This window comes from Ictalurus punctatus, chromosome 26 (genome assembly GCF_001660625.3).
Source record: "Ictalurus punctatus breed USDA103 chromosome 26, Coco_2.0, whole genome shotgun sequence".
Taxonomy (NCBI): Eukaryota; Metazoa; Chordata; class Actinopteri; order Siluriformes; family Ictaluridae; genus Ictalurus; species Ictalurus punctatus.
In genome coordinates this window covers 19,414,137-19,433,888 of record NC_030441.2, presented here as the reverse complement: position 1 = coordinate 19,433,888, position 19,752 = coordinate 19,414,137, and the positions used below count along the sequence as shown (strand labels likewise).

The 19,752-nt window shown below is 39.6% G+C and overlaps 2 protein-coding genes across 3 annotated transcripts; both read right to left on the bottom strand.

Annotated features, from left to right (window-relative positions):
* Positions 1 to 109: 109 nt before the first annotated feature.
* On the bottom strand, positions 110 to 9,734 carry LOC108261845 (NACHT, LRR and PYD domains-containing protein 12). Of its 2 annotated transcripts, none has more exons than XM_053675960.1 (11): positions 9,471 to 9,734; positions 8,461 to 8,571; positions 6,949 to 7,095; positions 6,419 to 6,454; positions 4,290 to 6,111; positions 3,966 to 4,139; positions 3,594 to 3,767; positions 3,261 to 3,422; positions 2,997 to 3,173; positions 2,726 to 2,772; positions 110 to 1,802 (listed from the first exon to the last, which is right to left on the bottom strand). In XM_053675960.1, the coding sequence occupies exons 1-11, from the start codon at positions 9,484 to 9,486 to the stop codon at positions 1,258 to 1,260; spliced, it is 3,411 nt and encodes a 1,136-aa protein (XP_053531935.1). In that variant the 5' UTR covers positions 9,487 to 9,734; the 3' UTR covers positions 110 to 1,257. The 2 variants fall into 2 exon arrangements, with proteins under 2 accessions (XP_053531935.1, XP_053531936.1); XM_053675961.1 differs by having other exon boundaries at positions 6,419 to 6,451.
* A 1,129-nt stretch (positions 9,735 to 10,863) lies between these two features.
* On the bottom strand, positions 10,864 to 19,174 carry LOC108261576 (NACHT, LRR and PYD domains-containing protein 12). The gene is made up of 11 exons (XM_053675962.1): positions 19,034 to 19,174; positions 17,719 to 17,820; positions 16,930 to 17,076; positions 16,573 to 16,608; positions 14,384 to 16,205; positions 14,060 to 14,233; positions 13,688 to 13,861; positions 13,355 to 13,516; positions 13,091 to 13,267; positions 12,184 to 12,230; positions 10,864 to 11,653 (listed from the first exon to the last, which is right to left on the bottom strand). The coding sequence occupies exons 1-11, from the start codon at positions 19,047 to 19,049 to the stop codon at positions 11,109 to 11,111; spliced, it is 3,402 nt and encodes a 1,133-aa protein (XP_053531937.1). The 5' UTR covers positions 19,050 to 19,174; the 3' UTR covers positions 10,864 to 11,108.
* Positions 19,175 to 19,752: the final 578 nt, after the last annotated feature.

The following is a 19,752-nucleotide window of genomic DNA, read 5'->3' as shown; positions in this document are numbered from 1 at the left end:
CACTGAAGCTGTTCATCATATAGAAGGAAATGTAACTAAAGAAAGCTGTATTAAAGTGGCATATGAATGTTATTAATACTAGTAATAATTATCCGCTATGTAGGAGTAATAAAGTTGGAAAATAATAATTTACCACCTTAGAACAGGTTATAAAACAGCATACATTATTGTGTTGTTAAAAGAAAATATCAAGTTTAATAAACTAAATGCTTATACTGGAGTGCAAAATTAATTATTGATGATATTGATATGAAAATGGGCCGTTTTATAGCTGCACGAACATAATCCTGAGTAAGTGCAATTTACCTAGACTGACAAATAAAACAATATCTATCTATCTATCTATCTATCTATCTATCTATCTATCTATCTATCTATCTATCTATCTTGCCACTTTTGGGTGGCAACTCACCAGTTGATGAACACTGGTTTACATTAAATTCTTATTAAAGTTACTTTTGCTACATTTACATCACCAGCCACTTTATTAGGAACACCTACATACATGCACTTATCCAATCATCCAATCATGTGGCAGCAGCACAACGCATACAATAAAGGTCAATAGGGAAAAATGTCATCTAAATAACTGAGAGTGTCCTGGTTGTTGGTGCCAGATAGGCTGTTCTGAGTAGTTCAGAATCTGGGCTGTTTCCAACACCACAGTCTCTACAGTTTATATAGAATGTTGTTGTTGAGAACGGTCAGTGGAGAAAGATCAGACTGGTTCAAACTGACAGGAAGGCTAGAGTGACTCAAATAACCACTCTTTACAACAGTGCTGGACAGAAAAAGTTGTGGAAAGTATCTCAGAACACGCAAAACACTGGACATCGAGGTAGACGAGCTTCAACAGCAGAAGATGACATCACATCCTGTCATCCAAGAACAGGAAACTGAGGTAACACTAAGGCACAGGATCACCGAAACAGGATTGTTGATGATAGGAAAAACATCGCCTGGTCTTTTCCCGATCCTCAGCTCTCCAGTTTCGATGAGTGTGAGTTTGTTGTTTTTAATGTTTTTTTTTAAGTGTGACAGATCAAAACTTTTTTCAGATTTCTACAACTGATGTGAACCCTATAAAACTACACTGCTATCACCATATCACAGCTCTTTTAAAAATTGTATAAAATGTTCGACTAGACTGATTTTGATTCATGGAGAGCACTGATTCCAGACTTTTATAAAAGATCAGATACACATTAAAATTATAATATTTTACTTTTAAGCATTTCACTCATTTATTTTGGCCATTTAATCCAGCTGGCACAAAGTCAGAGAGCCGCTTTCCACGCTGAACCCCGGATGCACCGGCTTCTCAAACACTGTGCAGAATGTGTGTATGTGTGTAAGTGTGTGTGTATCTGGCGAGACGCTGTAAAAGGACAATCTTCCAGCAGGCCAGTCCAGATACACACCTATCCTGTTAGACCTTGGCATGTCTATGGTTCTGTCGTCTGAATTGTGCCTGACGATGTAGAAGTTGTTGGTTCCACACCAGAGCACCCAGGAGACCGGGTTTGACCCAAGCTTTATGCGAGAGTTCAACAGCTGCAGGCCTTCCTCTTTCCTCTGAATATCAGGATACGTGATGCCAATTATGGGTGAAGAGCCTTCCAACCAGACTTCCCAGTAACAGCGTTGACTCAGACTCTCGTTACAGAGAACCTGCCGATACACCTGAAATCTGTCCGGGTGATCTGGGTACTGCTGGGTTTCCATCGTGTATGAGACCGTCCTGTTCGACAGACACAGACGATTGTTGGCCGTGTTTGGGTTGAACGTGAGCTCACAGGCGTCTGCAGTAACACAAAAAGGATTATTAATCTCATAATAGTATCATAATTTATCAGATACAGCCCGGAATTAACATTCATTAGTCTAACTGTAACAAGCCTTTTTAATTACAGACAAGAGATGTTTCTGGATCAGTAATACATATTAATAGGACAGAAATAACGAAGGGTATCTTATACACCAGAGCAAATTATGATGATATTATACTGTTGAATAATAGTCTATAAGATCAGCTGACATTAGTGCAATTGCAAATCATAGGTTTATATTAATGCACTCGTTCTATTATGCTATTGTTTCTATAGTAACAGCCCATTCACAGGGACGTTTACGGCAGATGGACATGCAATATAATAAACTACACATAAATGGAATAAAATACATGCGTAATAGTTGATATGGTGACGGTTTCTGTAAAGGGAATGTTTATGTGACATTTAAGGAAGGAGTCTCCAGTGTCTGCGCTTTGTAACAGTCAGTGGTAAAGCTGTAAATTTAAGTTAGTGCCTCACATTTTCTTGATGTTTCTCAACAACTTCAAGAGAGAAATGGGTAGTAGAGTGTAGTAAGAGTAACCCCGCTCTACCCCCCCACCATGCCACTCAGCATTTTACAAGAACATCACCACACATGGTGTTTTATTGCTTATTACTACTAAGCAAGTAATAACGCACTACTGTGGTCTGTCAATTATTTAAATGACAAGATATCCTTTATAATTCAGTATGATGCACAGTATCTCGCCACTACGTATGATTTTTATTTTTTCTATATGCAAAAATGCTCCAAAGATTTTAAAAAGGCACTTTCATTTTTGACCAGTTATAGACCTTGCTAATGTTATAAAGGAGAAGGAAAGTCAGAGAGGGACCCAGTGAGAACGAGAGGACAAGAAGAAAACAAAGAGACAGGTGGAGGAACTTACACTTTCTGATCCCCGCTTTGATAAATCGTTCACTTTTTGGTTCCGTCCTACAGAAAGAACAGAATTTTACAGTTAAATAACAGACAAAGAAAATTCCTTATCAAAGAATCACATTAGTAATTTACAATTATTTGAAATAGATTTATAGCAGTGTATTATAATTTATATTAGTCTACACCACATCGGCTGTAAAGAGATCTGAGAGTGGGGTTTCTTCCATCGGTGTGGTCTGTCTATTGCCTGAAAATACACAAAGCATCGGAAACCGTACTCGAGTGTCTCCAGTTTGCAGCTGGGATTCTTCAGGAGATCAGAGAGCAGCTTTTCTCCTCCATCTCCTGGATTATTGTAGCTCAGATCGAGGTCTCTCAGGACCGACGAGGAGTTTGAACTCAGAGCAGACGCCAGTGAAGAAAATCCTTCTTCTGTCACTAAACAACCGGACAACCTAAAAATAAAAAAGAAAGAAAGAAAAAAATGAAAGCAACTTCCTGACCGGCGCAGTTTAGCTGTAGAGAATGGTTTGAAAACTAACCTCAGTATCTGTAGTTTGCACTGTTCGTCGCGGAGTCCTTCAGAGATGATCTTCACTCCTGAATCCTGCAGGTCATTGTTACTCAGGTCCAACTCTCTTAAAGTGTGGAGAACGGAGGAGAGAAATGAGCAGCTCTTCTCCGTGAGGTTACACCAGCTCAGCCTGGATTTACAGTAGAACACAGACAAAAACAAAGATTTCATCATTTATAATAACGTACAAAAAAAGATCAATTTAAGAATTTAACATAAACCATGTGTGTGCTAAGTGGAACGTATTTTCCACTACGTCCAATAATTAAATGATTTTTCGTCGTTATTTATCAATACTTGCCTCAGAATGTGGAGTTTACAGTATAAATATTCCGGCTGAACAAAGAGCAGCTCCAGTCCTGTGTCCTGCAGGTCGTTGTTGCTCAGGTCCAGTTCACTCAGAGAAGATGAAATTGATGTGAGGGCTGAAGCGAGTTCAGCACAGCTGCTCTGGGAAAAATGGCATCCTGCTAACCTTAAGACAGTGATTAAAGTTAGTATAAAATGTCCCGTCAAGTCCAAAATGACTCGTGAGTCATGTGGTTCAAAATGTGCTTCATTACCATAGAAAAAAGATAAAAAAGCTATGAACATGACACTTAGTTTCAGTTTCATTTTTATAAAAAGATCTCTCATGGTGACTTTTGGACCTGACGGTAGTAACAGTGCTGACCTCAGTATCTCCAGTTTACAGTGTGAACTCCTCAGTCCATCAGAAACCAACGTTGCTCCTTTCTCCACTCTGTAATTATCGCTCAGGTCCAGCACGCTCAGAACCGAGTTTTCTGCATCTAGAGCTGAAGCCACGGTCTCCCAGCACGTTTCGGTGAGCTCACAAGCAGCAAGCCTGACAATATAGCATTCAAGGTGTATTGTATGAATGGAATTATATGAAGGACCCAATATGACAACATCAGAAAGAGCCAACATGACAAGCTGTAGAAATACCAGGAAGTAAAAGAGGAATGCTACAAAACTGGGCATGAAGTTAACTCACCAAGCTTTTTTGGAGCACCTCACAGCAGGGATGAGTCTCCTGTAGGCCGTTTTGGACGGGTTGAACTTTTTCGGGTTGAGTTCCTCCAAAACTTCCCCAGACATTAACATCAAGTAGGCCAGAGCTGAGCAATTTGATGAAGACAACACTCTCTCCGGAAACTTGTCTTTACACAGATAGTTACTGATTTGGTTGTACAGGGAGAGATCTTTCAGTTCCATCAGGCAGAAGAAGTGATTGATGGATGTCTCGGGGGAGACATCAGGAGGGTTGTTCTGCATTTGCCTGATATGATGGATCACTCTGCTAATGCTCTTTTTGGTTATCTGTGTGTGTGTAAGAATGCCTTGCAGGAGCTTCTGATTGGTCTCCAGGGAAATGCCCAACAAGAACCGAAGAAAGAGATCTAAATGTCCATTCTCGCTCCCCTTGGCTTTAGCAACAGCCTTCTTCAGTAAAACATCCAGCTGAGGGTCTATATGGTCTGTATGGTCTATATGGTCTGAACCACTGAAGAAATCCTGCAACTCGTTCATGTTTTTGTTCAGGAAGGAGTCGAAAACATGGAGTGCAGCGAGAAACTCCTGAACGCTCAAATGTATGAAACAGAAAACCTTCTTCTCGTGAAGTACAGACTCTTTCTTGAAGATCTCAGCACACATCCCAGTGTACTCTGAATCTATGCTGACCTCAATACCACACTCCATCAGGTCTTCTTCATAGAACATGATGTTCCCCTTCATCAGCTGTTTAAATGCCAGCTTGGCCAGTTTCAGGATGGTTTCCCTGTTCATTTCCAGCAGTTTCTTCAAATCTCGCTCCACTTTGTCGTCGTACTTCTGGTTCTTGATGTTCATCTGTATAAGCAGGAAGTGGATGTACATTTCAGTCAGTGTGGTAGGAATTTCTTCACCGTCATTGTGCACCAGCATTTCCTGAAGCACCGTAGCGGTGATCCAGCAGAAGATGGGGATGTGACACATGATATACAGGCTCCGAGACTTCTTAACCTCCGAGATGATTCTAGAGGCGTCCTTCACATCCGTTAATCTCTTTTTAAAATACTCCTCCTTTTGTTTATCGGTGAATCCTCGCACTTCTGTAAACAAGCTCACATGCTGCGAAGGGATCTGATTGGCTGCTGCTGGCCGAGAGGTGATCCAGATCAGAGCAGAAGGAAGCAGGTTTCCTTCAATCAGGTTTGTGATGAGAGCATTCACAGATGCTTTATTGTGTTCGCTTCTCACCATATGCACGTTGAACTCCAGCGGAAGTCGCCTCTCATCGAGCCCGTCTAAGACAAACGCAAGCTTGAGATCTCTGTACAAATTTGTTCCACTGAGATTTTCCAGTTCAGGGTAGAATTCCATCAGTAACTCATGAAGACTGTATTCTTTATCTTTAATCAGATTAATCTCTCGGAACGGCAGCAGGAAAATGCAGTCTATGTGTTGGTTGGCTTCTCCTTCAGCCCAATCGAGAATAAACTTCTGCACGGATACCGTTTTTCCGATTCCTGCGATTCCTTTGGTGAGCACGACTTTATTTTCTTCACTCTTCCCCAGGACGCTGAAAATCTCATTGCAGTTGATTGGTTTGTCTTGAGATTTTTGCACACAGAAAGCTTTGTCGATTCTCAGAATCTCGTGCTCTTTGTTAACGTCTTTGAATTCTCCTTCGGTGATGTACAGCTGCGTGTAGACCTTCTTCAGAAGTGTTTTAGTCTTCGCGTCCTTTTTGCCCTCGAAAATGCACTCGATTTTCTTCTTAATGTTGGCTTTGTGGCTCGCCAGAAATGTCTGCAGAACTTCTGTAGACGAGTCTGTATGGTGCAGAAGAAGAGAAGGAGCTTAAAAACATTTCACATATCTCCATTCATTATACAAACCAGGAAATGCAGCTAAAATCAGCAAATCGCTGCAGGCTAAACTTAGCATCCAGTAGTTATCTAGATACACCAGTTTATGAAGACAATAATGATGACTACTTGCTTTTGGTTCCTGAATTTTAAACAAGCTAAAAAATGTAAACAATATTGGATCACAACCAGTGCTTGGCCCCTTAAATACAGCTTTCTGGCATGTGATTGTAGGTACAGCTTATTGTTTATTTAAATGGCATATATTTACCCAAAGTTTCCGTGCTAGTTTCTGCACGCAGATCTTCTGTGGAACAACAGACACGGAGAAAGAGGAAGACTGAATGAAGGACAAACTCACAAAAGGTTCAACCAAGTTAAACTCTATGTCTTTCATTACCTTTACCATTTTAAATAGTGGTCATATTTACGTTTCTAGATTTCCACAAGTTGTTCCCATGGTTACATTTTTAGCTAGTGTTGTATGACTTAACAGGTAGCATATGTTCTATTATATTTCGCTTTCTTTACCATGCTAGCAAATATTGCCTTTCTACCTTTCTACCACCTAGGTAACTTTTTACCTTTCTAGATAGTATTAGTCAGCTTGCTCTTGTATTTATTTATTTATTTATTTATTTATGGGTAAACTAACAGCTACAGAAATGTGATTACACATGACATTCCACAATTAGCATGAGATGTAAATGAATTACTGACTGACATCCAAGTGTCAGCATCCAACTATTTTCCTTATCGTTGACTATATTTTCTTTAAAAAATGTATTAATATTTACATACGAGTATTGGCTGTGACGTCGAGGGCAACGTGATCAGAGAAGGTGCTGTTAATGAGTGCAGGAATATTAACAATACTGCCTTTTTCAGCATTCACAACAACAGAGAATCCAGCAGTAGGAGAGGCAGGAGACTGGGCTGGAGCGGTGTCTAAAATAATAATAATCATAATAATAATAATAATAATAATAATGATAATAAATACATCAAATGTCAAACATAAAATTATAAAAAATTATTACTATATTAATGAAGCAATATCAGTAAAATGATATAACAACAAACAAGTGTATCAGTAATTATTAAAAGGATAAATGAAAATATTTTTATGTAATTATTATATTTACAATTATTGTATATCATAAAGCAGTGGTTCTCAACACGGGGGCGGGGGCATGAAGAAAATCTATCTATCTATCAATAAAAAACAGATTATAGATTAGGTTATATATAGATAGATTTTATATAGAATAGATAATCATTATACCCGGTCTCTCCAATATGGGGGCGGAGGGGGGCGGCGGCACATGATAGGGGAGGTTTGGGGGGGCTTTACTTACAAAAGGTTGAGAACCTCTGTTATACAGCAATCAATAATTAAATGAAGATAAATAAAAGAGCATCATATGAGAGAAAGATAAGAGGTAAATAGAGAAAAAATAAAAACAACTGAAATATCTTCATGCGGTGTGTTATTATAACTCGATATTACAATTTGTAATATATATATATTATAATGTTATTATAACTCGATATTATAATTAGTTATATATGTATTATAATATGTTATTATAACTCGATATTATAATTAGTTATATATTATAATATGTTATTATAACTCGATATTATAATTAGTTATATATTATGTTATTATAACTCGATATTATAATGTTATATATATATATTATAATATGTTATTATAACTCGATATTATAATTAGTTATATATTATAATGTTATTATAACTTGATATTATTATTAGTTATATATTATGTTATTAGAACTCGATATTATGATTAGTTATATATATTATAATATGTTATTATAACTATATTATAATTAGTTATATATTATAATATGCTATTATAACTCGATATTATAATTAGTTATATATATTATAATATGTTATTATAACTCGATATTATAATCAGTTATATATTATAATATGTTATTATAACTTGATATTATTATTAGTTATATATTATGTTATTATAACTCGATATTATAATTAGTTATATATATTATAATGTTATTATAACTCTATATTATAATATGTTATTATAACTCGATATTATAATTAGTTATATATATTATAATATGTTATTATAACTATATTATAATTAGTTATATATTATAATATGTTATTATAACTATATTATAATTAGTTATATATTATAATATGTTATTATAACTCGATAACGATGCACAGTTTCCTCGGTAGGTTCAGTGGTGCAGTGGCAGTGAGCACAGGAGTACAGAAAAGAAACAAGGCAGAAGATAAAATCATTTATATGACCAGAGATGTGCCGAGTGCTGATGGTGCGGGTCAGCGATCTCTTTTTCCAGATCCAAATGGAGAAAACGATCATCAGGCGACAGAACAGCAGCTCTGTGTAATCTTCACTCACTGAGGACACAAGACATGAAACATCAGCTGCACTGATATAAATCTGGAGGTGTATAAGCAGTGTGTGTATATATGTGTGGAACAGGAGGCCGGGAGGACCGCTTCATACAATGCAACCACACCCATGCTTCAAAGTGAGCATGGTGTAGAAACCTGGTCTAGAGTGTGTGCATTAAACACAGGAAGTGAAAGTGAAAGTAACAATCAAAACCCATCATTGGTAAAGACTCTTTTTTTACTATAAAATACTATTTATGTTAGCATTTCAATCCAAGCTAGGCTGATATTTTACTGACGTTTCACATCCAAATTCGGACTTGTAGCCTAAGGTCAAGGAAAGGGTAGGTCAAAATTATGGGAGGGTCTTCAGACATGCCATCATCAAGCGCGAAAACGTTGTGCGCATGCGCAGTATGCACAAGAAGGAGGAATGCCAAATACCGAGAAGTTGATCATATCATTTATAATGAAAACCATTGCGTTCAGTTGAAATATAATATAACTGAAGTGCTCTCAGACCTTTGGACGCCTCTGTATACTGCAAAAATGTTATATAGGCGCTGTGTGTGTGTGTGTGTGTGCGCGCGCGCGCGCTGACACCAAATAACCTCAACATGTACAAACAAGTAAAGCAAAAGTGGTTGTGTGTCGAAGCTGATGGTGTAAATCAATATATTATACACTTTCATTTAGTCCCATCTGTACAGAACCTCAAGAGGAAGTGCTACACAGCTGTGTCTGAACATTTCCGCTCTCTTACAGGCCTACAGTATCATTAGAATGATAATAAACTTCTGTCTGTACTGTAAATCCACTTCTACTATTTCCTCCTACTGTATGTTTACACACTCTCCTCTTCTCTAAACTCTTTATTTCTCTGCACTTTCTCTTTCACTCACCGTTTGGAAACATCATGCCTTTGTTCACCTACATCCAAACATATCGTTTTACAAAAGAAAATAAAGTCCTGTAGCCTGAATATGAGTGCTGTCATGGAGGTTAAATGAACAGCAGATGCATTTTCGAGTTCACTGTAGCGCGAAATGCACAAATTACTACTTCTTAAAAAAACAAACAAACAAACAAAACAGCAACCGCTACTTTAACGAAAAGTAACTTTGTGAAGCCATGCTGAGATGTGGAAAGCCAATGGAACCCGGAAGTGTTAAGATGATATGGAAAGCCATCGGAGTAATATGTTATTATTTAGTGTAATTGTTTGTATCAGCGGTTCTCAACTAGCTTTGCTTCAGGACCCAAATTTTACACCGGACATCAAGTCGCTAGCCAGTAGTACACTGAAGCTGTTCATCATATAGAAGGAAATGTAACTAAAGAAAGCTGTATTAAAGTGGCATATGAATGTTATTAATACTAGTAATAATTATCCGCTATGTAGGAGTAATAAAGTTGGAAAATAATAATTTACCACCTTAGAACAGGTTATAAAACAGCATACATTATTGTGTTGTTAAAAGAAAATATCAAGTTTAATAAACTAAATGCTTATACTGGAGTGCAAAATTAATTATTGATGATATTGATATGAAAATGGGCCGTTTTATAGCTGCACGAACATAATCCTGAGTAAGTGCAATTTACCTAGCCTGACAAATAAAACAATATCTATCTATCTATCTATCTATCTATCTATCTATCTATCTATCTTGCCACTTTTGGGTGGCAACCCACCAGTTGATGAACACTGGTTTACATTAAATTCTTATTAAAGCTACTTTTGCTACATTTACATCACCAGCCACTTTATTAGGAACACCTACATACATGCACTTATCCAATCATCCAATCATGTGGCAGCAGCACAACGCATACAATAAAGGTCAATAGGGAAAAATGTCATCTCAATAACTGAGAGTGGCCTGGTTGTTGGTGCCAGATAGGCTGTTCTGAGTAGTTCAGAATCTGGGCTGTTTCCAACACCACAGTCTCTACAGTTTATATAGAATGTTGTTGTTGAGAACGGTCAGTGGAGAAAGATCAGACTGGTTCAAACTGACAGGAAGGCTAGAGTGACTCAAATAACCACTCTTTACAACAGTGCCGGACAGAAAAAGTTGTGGAAAGTATCTCAGAACACGCAAAACACTGGACATCGAGGTAGACGAGCTTCAACAGCAGAAGATGACATCACATCCTGTCATCCAAGAACAGGAAACTGAGGTAACACTAAGGCACAGGATCACCGAAACAGGATTGTTGATGATAGGAAAAACATCGCCTGGTCTTTTCCCGATCCTCAGCTCTCCAGTTTCGATGAGTGTGAGTTTGTTGTTTTTAATGTTTTTTTTTAAGTGTGACAGATCAAAACTTTTTTCAGATTTCTACAACTGATGTGAACCCTATAAATCTACACTGCTATCACCATATCACAGCTCTTTTAAAAATTGTATAAAATGTTCGACTAGACTGATTTTGATTCATGGAGAGCACTGATTCCAGACTTTTATAAAAGACCAGATACACATTAAAATTATAATATTTTACTTTTAAGCATTTCACTCATTTATTTTGGCCATTTAATCCAGCTGGCACAAAGTCAGAGAGCCGCTTTCCACGCTGAACCCCGGATGCACCGGCTTCTCAAACACCGTGCAGAATGTGTGTATGTGTGTAAGTGTGTGTGTATCTGGCGAGACGCTGTAAAAGGACAATCTTCCAGCAGGCCAGTCCAGATACACACCTATCCTGTTAGACCTTGGCATGTCTATGGTTCTGTCGTCTGAATTGTGCCTGACGATGTAGAATTTGTTGGTTCCACACCAGAGCACCCAGGAGACCGGGTTTGACCCAAGCTTTATGTGAGAGTTCAACAGCTGCAGGCCTTCCTCTTTCCTCTGAATATCAGGATACGTGATGCCAATTATGGGTGAAGAGCCTTCCAACCAGACTTCCCAGTAACAGCGTTGACTCAGACTCTCGTTACAGAGAACCTGCCGATACACCTGAAATCTGTCCGGGTGATCTGGGTACTGCTGGGTTTCCATCGTGTACGAGACCGTCCTGTTCGACAGACACAGACGATTGTTGGCCGTGTTTGGGTTGAACGTGAGCTCACAGGCGTCTGCAGTAACACAAAAAGGATTATTAATCTCATAATAGTATCATAATTTATCAGATACAGCCCGGAATTAACATTCATTAGTCTAACTGTAACAAGCCTTTTTAATTACAGACAAGAGATATTTCTGGATCAGTAATACATATTAATTAATAGGACAGAATTTAGGGACTTGTATAGTGGACACGTGTGTAATCGTTGATGTGGTGAAGATTTCTGTATGAAGACGTTTATTTCATGAAAGGAGTCTCCAGTGTCAATGCTAGATGTAAAGTACAAGTAAAAATAAAGCTAGCCTGAAGTTCGGTAAAAAGTCCATCTGTCTCCCTCGTGTCCTCCTTCCCACCCGCCTTCAATGCAGCATGATGCACACTAGCCCACCGCAAACATGCTCCAAAGATTTTAAAAAGGCACTTTCATTTTTGACCAGTTATAGACCTTGCTAATGTTATAAAGGAGAAGGAAAGTCAGAGAGGGACCCAGTGAGAACGAGAGGACAAGAAGAAAACAAAAAGACAGGTGGAGGAACTTACACTTTCTGATCCCCGCTTTGATAAATCGTTCACTTTTTGGTTCCGTCCTACAGAAAGAACAGAATTTTACAGTTACATCGCAGTCAGAGAAGCACGTTCTTCATGTATGATTATTTGAAATACTCTTCTAACATCCATCCATCCATCCATCTTCAACCGCTTACTCCTCTTCAGGGTCGCGGGGAACCTGGAGCCTATCCCAGGGAGCATCGGGCACAAGGCGGGGTACACCCTGGACAGGGTGCCAGTCCACCGCAGGGCACACTCACATACACACTCACACACCCATTCATACACTACGGACACTTTAGACACGCCAGTCAGCCTACCATGCATGTCTTTGGACTGGGGGAGGAAACCGGAGTACCCGGAGGAAACCCCCGCAGCACGGGGAGAACATGCAACCTCCGCACACACAGACCCTGGTGGTGTGAGGCGAACGTGCTAACCACTAAGCCACCGTGCGCCCACACTTCTAACAATGTATTATAATTTACACGATATGGGCAAAAGTATGTGGACACCTGACTATCAGCCATGTCTTCATGGAGCTCGCTTTGTGCACAGGGGCATCGTCACGATAGAACACATTTTGGTCTCTTAGTTCCAGTGAAGGGAAACTATAATTCTACAGTGTACAAAGACATTCTATACAATTGTGTGCTTCAAACTTTGTAGGAACCCATGTGTGTGGTTCTTCCCTAAACGGTTCCTACAAAGTTTGAAGCAAACAATTGTATAGAATGTCTTTGTACGCTGTAGGATTATAGTTTCCCTTCATTGGAACTAAGAGACCAAAACGTATTCCATCGTGACAATGTCCCTGTGCACAAAGCGAGCTCCATGAAGACATGGCGTGTTAAGGTTGGAGTCGAAGAACGACTCGAGAACTTGAATAAAATCGTACTCGAGTGTCTCCAGTTTGCAGCTGGGATTCTTCAGGAGATCAGAGAGCAGCTTTTCTCCTCCATCTCCTGGATTATTGTAGCTCAGATCGAGGTCTCTCAGGACCGACGAGGAGTTTGAACTCAGAGCAGACGCCAGTGAAGAAAATCCTTCTTCTGTCACTAAACAACCGGACAACCTAAAAATAAAAAAGAAAGAAAGAAAAAAATGAAAGCAACTTCCTGACCGGCGCAGTTTAGCTGTAGAGAATGGTTTGAAAACTAACCTCAGTATCTGTAGTTTGCACTGTTCGTCGCGGAGTCCTTCAGAGATGATCTTCACTCCTGAATCCTGCAGGTCATTGTTACTCAGGTCCAACTCTCTTAAAGTGTGGAGAACGGAGGAGAGAAATGAGCAGCTCTTCTCCGTGAGGTTACACCAGCTCAGCCTGGATTTACAGTAGAACACAGACAAAAACAAAGATTTCATCATTTATAATAACGTACAGAAAAAGATCAATTTAAGAATTTAACATAAACCATGTGTGTGCTAAGTGGAACGTATTTTCCACTACGTCCAATAATTAAATGATTTTTCGTCGTTATTTATCAATACTTGCCTCAGAATGTGGAGTTTACAGTATAAATATTCCGGCTGAACAAAGAGCAGCTCCAGTCCTGTGTCCTGCAGGTCGTTGTTGCTCAGGTCCAGTTCACTCAGAGAAGATGAAATTGATGTGAGGGCTGAAGCGAGTTCAGCACAGCTGCTCTGGGAAAAATGGCATCTTGCTAACCTTAAGACAGTGATTAAAGTTAGTATAAAATGTCCCGTCAAGTCCAAAATGACTCGTGAGTCATGTGGTTCAAAATGTGCTTCATTACCATAGAAAAAAGATAAAAAAGCTATGAACATGACACTTAGTTTCAGTTTCATTTTTATAAAAAGATCTCTCATGGTGACTTTTGGACCTGACGGTAGTAACAGTGCTGACCTCAGTATCTCCAGTTTACAGTGTGAACTCCTCAGTCCATCAGAAACCAACGTTGCTCCTTTCTCCACTCTGTAATTATCGCTCAGGTCCAGCACGCTCAGAACCGAGTTTTCTGCATCTAGAGCTGAAGCCACGGTCTCCCAGCACGTTTCGGTGAGCTCACAAGCAGCAAGCCTGACAATATAGCATTCAAGGTGTATTGTATGAATGGAATTATATGAAGGACCCAATATGACAACATCAGAAAGAGCCAACATGACAAGCTGTAGAAATACCAGGAAGTAAAAGAGGAATGCTACAAAACTGGGCATGAAGTTAACTCACCAAGCTTTTTTGGAGCACCTCACAGCAGGGATGAGTCTCCTGTAGGCCGTTTTGGACGGGTTGAACTTTTTCGGGTTGAGTTCCTCCAAAACTTCCCCAGACATTAACATCAAGTAGGCCAGAGCTGAGCAATTTGATGAAGACAACACTCTCTCCGGAAACTTGTCTTTACACAGATAGTTACTGATTTGGTTGTACAGGGAGAGATCTTTCAGTTCCATCAGGCAGAAGAAGTGATTGATGGATGTCTCGGGGGAGACATCAGGAGGGTTGTTCTGCATTTGCCTGATATGATGGATCACTCTGCTAATGCTCTTTTTGGTTATCTGTGTGTGTGTAAGAATGCCTTGCAGGAGTTTCTGATTGGTCTCCAGGGAAATGCCCAACAAGAACCGAAGAAAGAGATCTAAATGTCCATTCTCGCTCCCCTTGGCTTTAGCAACAGCCTTCTTCAGTAAAACATCCAGCTGAGGGTCTATATGGTCTGTATGGTCTATATGGTCTGAACCACTGAAGAAATCCTGCAACTCGTTCATGTTTTTGTTCAGGAAGGAGTCGAAAACATGGAGTGCAGCGAGAAACTCCTGAACGCTCAAATGTATGAAACAGAAAACCTTCTTCTCATAAAGCACAGACTCTTTCTTGAAGATCTCAGCACACATCCCAGTGTACTCTGAATCTATGCTGACCTCAATACCACACTCCATCAGGTCTTCTTCATAGAACATGATGTTCCCCTTCATCAGCTGTTTAAATGCCAGCTTGGCCAGTTTCAGGATGGTTTCCCTGTTCATTTCCAGCAGTTTCTTCAAATCTCGCTCCACTTTGTTGTCGTACTTCTGGTTCTTGATGTTCATCTGTATAAGCAGGAAGTGGATGTACATTTCAGTCAGTGTGGTAGGAATTTCTTCACCGTCATTGTGCACCAGCATTTCCTGAAGCACCGTAGCGGTGATCCAGCAGAAGATGGGGATGTGACACATGATATACAGGCTCCGAGACTTCTTAACCTCCGAGATGATTCTAGAGGCGTCCTTCACATCCGTTAATCTCTTTTTAAAATACTCCTCCTTTTGTTTATCGGTGAATCCTCGCACTTCTGTAAACAAGCTCACATGCTGCGAAGGGATCTGATTGGCTGCTGCTGGCCGAGAGGTGATCCAGATCAGAGCAGAAGGAAGCAGGTTTCCGTCAATCAGGTTTGTGATGAGAGCATTCACAGATGCTTTATTGTGTTCGCTTCTCACCATATGCACGTTGAACTCCAGCGGAAGTCGCCTCTCATCGAGCCCGTCTAAGACAAACGCAAGCTTGAGATCTCTGTACAAATTTGTTCCACTGAGATTTTCCAGTTCAGGGTAGAATTCCATCAGTAACTCATGAAGACTGTATTCTTTATCTTTAATCAGATTAATCTCTCGGAACGGCAGCAGGAAAATGCAGTCTATGTGTTGGTTGGCTTCTCCTTCAGCCCAATCGAGAATAAACTTCTGCACGGATACCGTTTTTCCGATTCCTGCGATTCCTTTGGTGAGCACGACTTTATTTTCTTCACTCTTCCCCAGGACGCTGAAAATCTCATTGCAGTTGATTGGTTTGTCTTGAGATTTTTGCACACAGAAAGCTTTGTCGATTCTCAGAATCTCGTGCTCTTTGTTAACGTCTTTGAATTCTCCTTCGGTGATGTACAGCTGCGTGTAGACCTTCTTCAGAAGTGTTTTAGTCTTCGCGTCCTTTTTGCCCTCGAAAATGCACTCGATTTTCTTCTTCATGTTGGCTTTGTGGCTCGCCAGAAATGTCTGCAGAACTTCTGTAGACGAGTCTGTATGGTGCAGAAGAAGAGAAGGAGCTTAAAAACATTTCATATATCTCCATTCATTATACAAACCAGGAAATGCAGCTAAAATCAGCAAATCGCTGCAGGCTAAACTTAGCATCCAGTAGTTATCTAGATACACCAGTTTATGAAGACAGTTTTGAATTTTGAACAAAGTAAAATAATTAAGCAATTCTAGGCCATCACCAGTGTTTGGCCCCCTTACATACAACTTTCTGGGATATGTTTTGTAGGTACGGTTTCATCAAGAGGCTCACACTGGAGATCGTTGTGGATTTCCCCCTAATTCGATTAAATACATGTTTATTTGTTTAAGATAAGTAGGGCTAGGTAGATCAAGTCACATATTTACCCAAGTGTTTCTTTTCAGTTTCATTTTTCCTAGGTTCTGTGAAACAACAAGCAAAGAGAAACAGAAAGATTGAATGAAGGACAAAAATCATACAAAAAGGCTCAAATAATCCGTCCAAGAATCATCTCTAGTGCTGATTAAAACATTAAGCAAAGAGTTAAGCATTAAGGGTTAAAAGTTTAGCTAGGTAGATCTTATCTAAGCTGGAAAGCGAAAGAGAAACTGGTTAATTTATGATAAAACTATTTGAGCAATGACGATGGGTACAGAACTGCGAGCAAACGTTGCACAATTAGCACAAAATGAAAATGAATTATGGATATTTAAAAGAAAATAAATATATTACTATTTGCATACGAGTATTGGCTGTGACGTCGAGGGCAACGTGATCAGAGAAGGTGCTGTTAATGAGCGCGGGAATATTAACAATACTGCCGGTTTCAGCATTCACAACAACAGAGAATCCAGCAGTAGGAGAGGCAGGAGACTGGGCTGGAGCGGTGTCTAAAACACACACACACACACACACACACACACACACACATAAATAATCTAAAAAATAACAGATATACATTCATGAAAAATACATTTTATACTTTGAAAAAAAAGTGAATAATTAAAAGAGGTTTGAGATTCTGTTCCTTCATAATATGATAGAAGGATAGAGATAAAGATAAGACAGAGAAGATAAAAATCACTTCCTGTGATGTGTTATGATTATGGATGGGCGATATGGACTTAAAACTATATCACGATATTTTCTGGTATTTATTGCGATAACGATATCGGTGCCGATATAAAATACAATACCGTTCACCACTGTTTTTAGCAGATAAGTGACAGCTGTGATCTTGAGAGCCTCAGAAACACAAACATTGATCTAAAAGTAAAACTGATTTTCTGTAACCAAACCAGTTCTAGATTGTAGAGGTTTAGCAATGAACTACTCCTCAGCTTCATGGCTGCCTTCCGCCATACTCTACTGGTTTGGTTTCTACCGGTATATCGCAAACAATAAGATATCGCCTATCCCTAGTCATGATAACTTATGATAATGATGCACAATTTCCTCTGTAGGTTCTGTGGTGCAGTGGAAATAAGCAGGGAAAAGGGAAAAAAAGGACGAAGATAAAATGGTTATATTACCAGTGATGTTCTGAGAGTTGAAGGAGCGAGCCAATGATATTTTTTTCCAGATGCAAACAGAGAAGACGATCATCAGGCGAAACAGCAGCAGCTCTGTGTAATCTTCATTCGATGAGGAAACAACATGTGATAAAAAATCAGTTGCATGGAAATAAACGTGTGTTTATATGCATGTCTATGTGTGTACACATGTGTATGCTATATGTGTACTGTACATCAAAGCAACCAAGAGTCTATCTAAGTGTAATGATGCTCCCACCACCATGCTTCGCAGTGAGGACCGTGTTCTCAGGGTGATGCTCAATGTTGGGATTTTGACAAACGTAGTGTGTTGTGCAAAAACAAAGTCTCCAAATGTATCTTCTGGAAAACTCCTAACATATGGGTCACCACTTCAACTTTTACATTACGATATGGTTCAGTTCTGATGTTCACGTCACATTGTAGGAGCTTTCGGAGGTGTACAGGGGGTCAGCATGGACACTCTGACCGGTCTGCAGCTACGCAGCTCCATACGCGGCAAGCTGTGATGCTCTGTGTGTTCTGACTCCGTTCTATCAGAGTCAGCATGAACCTTTCAGCAGTTTGTGGTATGGTAACTCGTCTGTGTGATCGGATCAGATAGGCTAGCCTTCGCTCCTCACACGCATCAATGAGTTTTGGGAGCCCATGACCCTGTCGCCGGTTCACCGGTTCTCCTTCCTTAAAGCACTTTTGGTAGGTAGTAACCACTGCATACCGGGAACACCCCACAACACCTGCAGTTTTGGAGATGCTCTGACCCAGTCGTCTAGACATCACAATTTGGCCCATGTCAAGGTTGCTCAGATAATTACGCTTGCCCATTTTTCCTGCTTCCAACCTGCTGTCTAATAAATAAATCCCACCCTGTGTCAGTTGCCATTGAAACGAGACAATCAGTGTTATTCACGTCAACTTTCAGTGGTTTTAATGTTATGGCTGATCAGTATGTGTGTGTGTGTGTGTGTGTGTGTGTGTATATATATATATATATATATATATATATATATATATATATATATATATATATATATATATATATTGCATTTATAAAGATTTAAATCAATATATAATACACTTTCATTTAGTCCCATCTGTACAGAACCTCAAGAGGAAGTGCTACACAGCTGTGTCTGAACATTTCCACTCTCTTACAGGCCTACAGTATCATTAGAATGATAATAAACTTCTGTCTGTACTGTAAATCCACTTCTACTATTTCCTCCTACTGTATGTTTACACACTCTCCTCTTCTCTAAACTCTTTATTTCTCTGCACTTTCTCTTTCACTCACCGTTTGGAAACATCATGCCTTTGTTCACCTACATCCAAACATATAGTTTTACAAAAGAAAAAAGTCCTGTAGCCTGAATATGAGTGCTGTCCTGGAGGTTAAAGATGAGTATCCGAATGAACAGCGTTTCGGTTTCAATTTAGAGAGAGAGAGAGAGAGAGAGAGAGAGAGAGAGAGAGAGAGAGAACTACTTTAACTAAAAGCGACAGTATGAGGGCGTGCTGGGATGTGGAGAGCCAATGGGGTCAGCACACCCGGAAACGTTCAGATGACATGGAAGCCAGCGGGGTTGGAGTCTAACCTTTCATTGATTTATTTTACACAAGTAAACGCGGGCTAACAGCTGACACTTGACGACGCCCCTTCCGCCACATTTGCATATACTATGCACAGTCCAAAATGTTACAGTGCAAAATAAACAATGAAATGAGATGAGCCGTTTTTTTTTTTCAGTCTGTCTGATAAACTTTATCGTTCCCGGATATGTTGGTGGGCACAAAATGTTCTTTGTGGAAATTCTGCTCTAGGACTTGCAGGTAAGGGGTGTGGCATTGGACATGCTCCGGTCTGTCAATTGGATGCTTCTGCAGAGGTCAGGTACGGATACAGTCTGTAATCCACCAACAGTTTCAACAAAAACAAGTATTTTTGCAAACATTTTACAGTTGCAGTACACGAGTCCACTGTTTATCACTTCAGTGTCGTAAATGTCTCTTTCA

Excerpts from the sequence above, each read along its gene's own strand:
- LOC108261845 (XM_053675960.1), bottom strand. Across the intron at positions 6,455-6,948 it reads CGACGTCACAGCCAATACTC|AAGATCTGCGTGCAGAAACT; the intron begins GTATGTAAATAT and ends GTTGTTCCACAG. Across the intron at positions 6,112-6,418 it reads AACTAGCACGGAAACTTTGG|ACTCGTCTACAGAAGTTCTG; the intron begins GTAAATATATGC and ends TGCACCATACAG.
- LOC108261576 (XM_053675962.1), bottom strand. Across the intron at positions 16,609-16,929 it reads CGACGTCACAGCCAATACTC|AACCTAGGAAAAATGAAACT; the intron begins GTATGCAAATAG and ends GTTGTTTCACAG. Across the intron at positions 13,268-13,354 it reads TGCAAACTACAGATACTGAG|GTTGTCCGGTTGTTTAGTGA; the intron begins GTTAGTTTTCAA and ends TTTTATTTTTAG.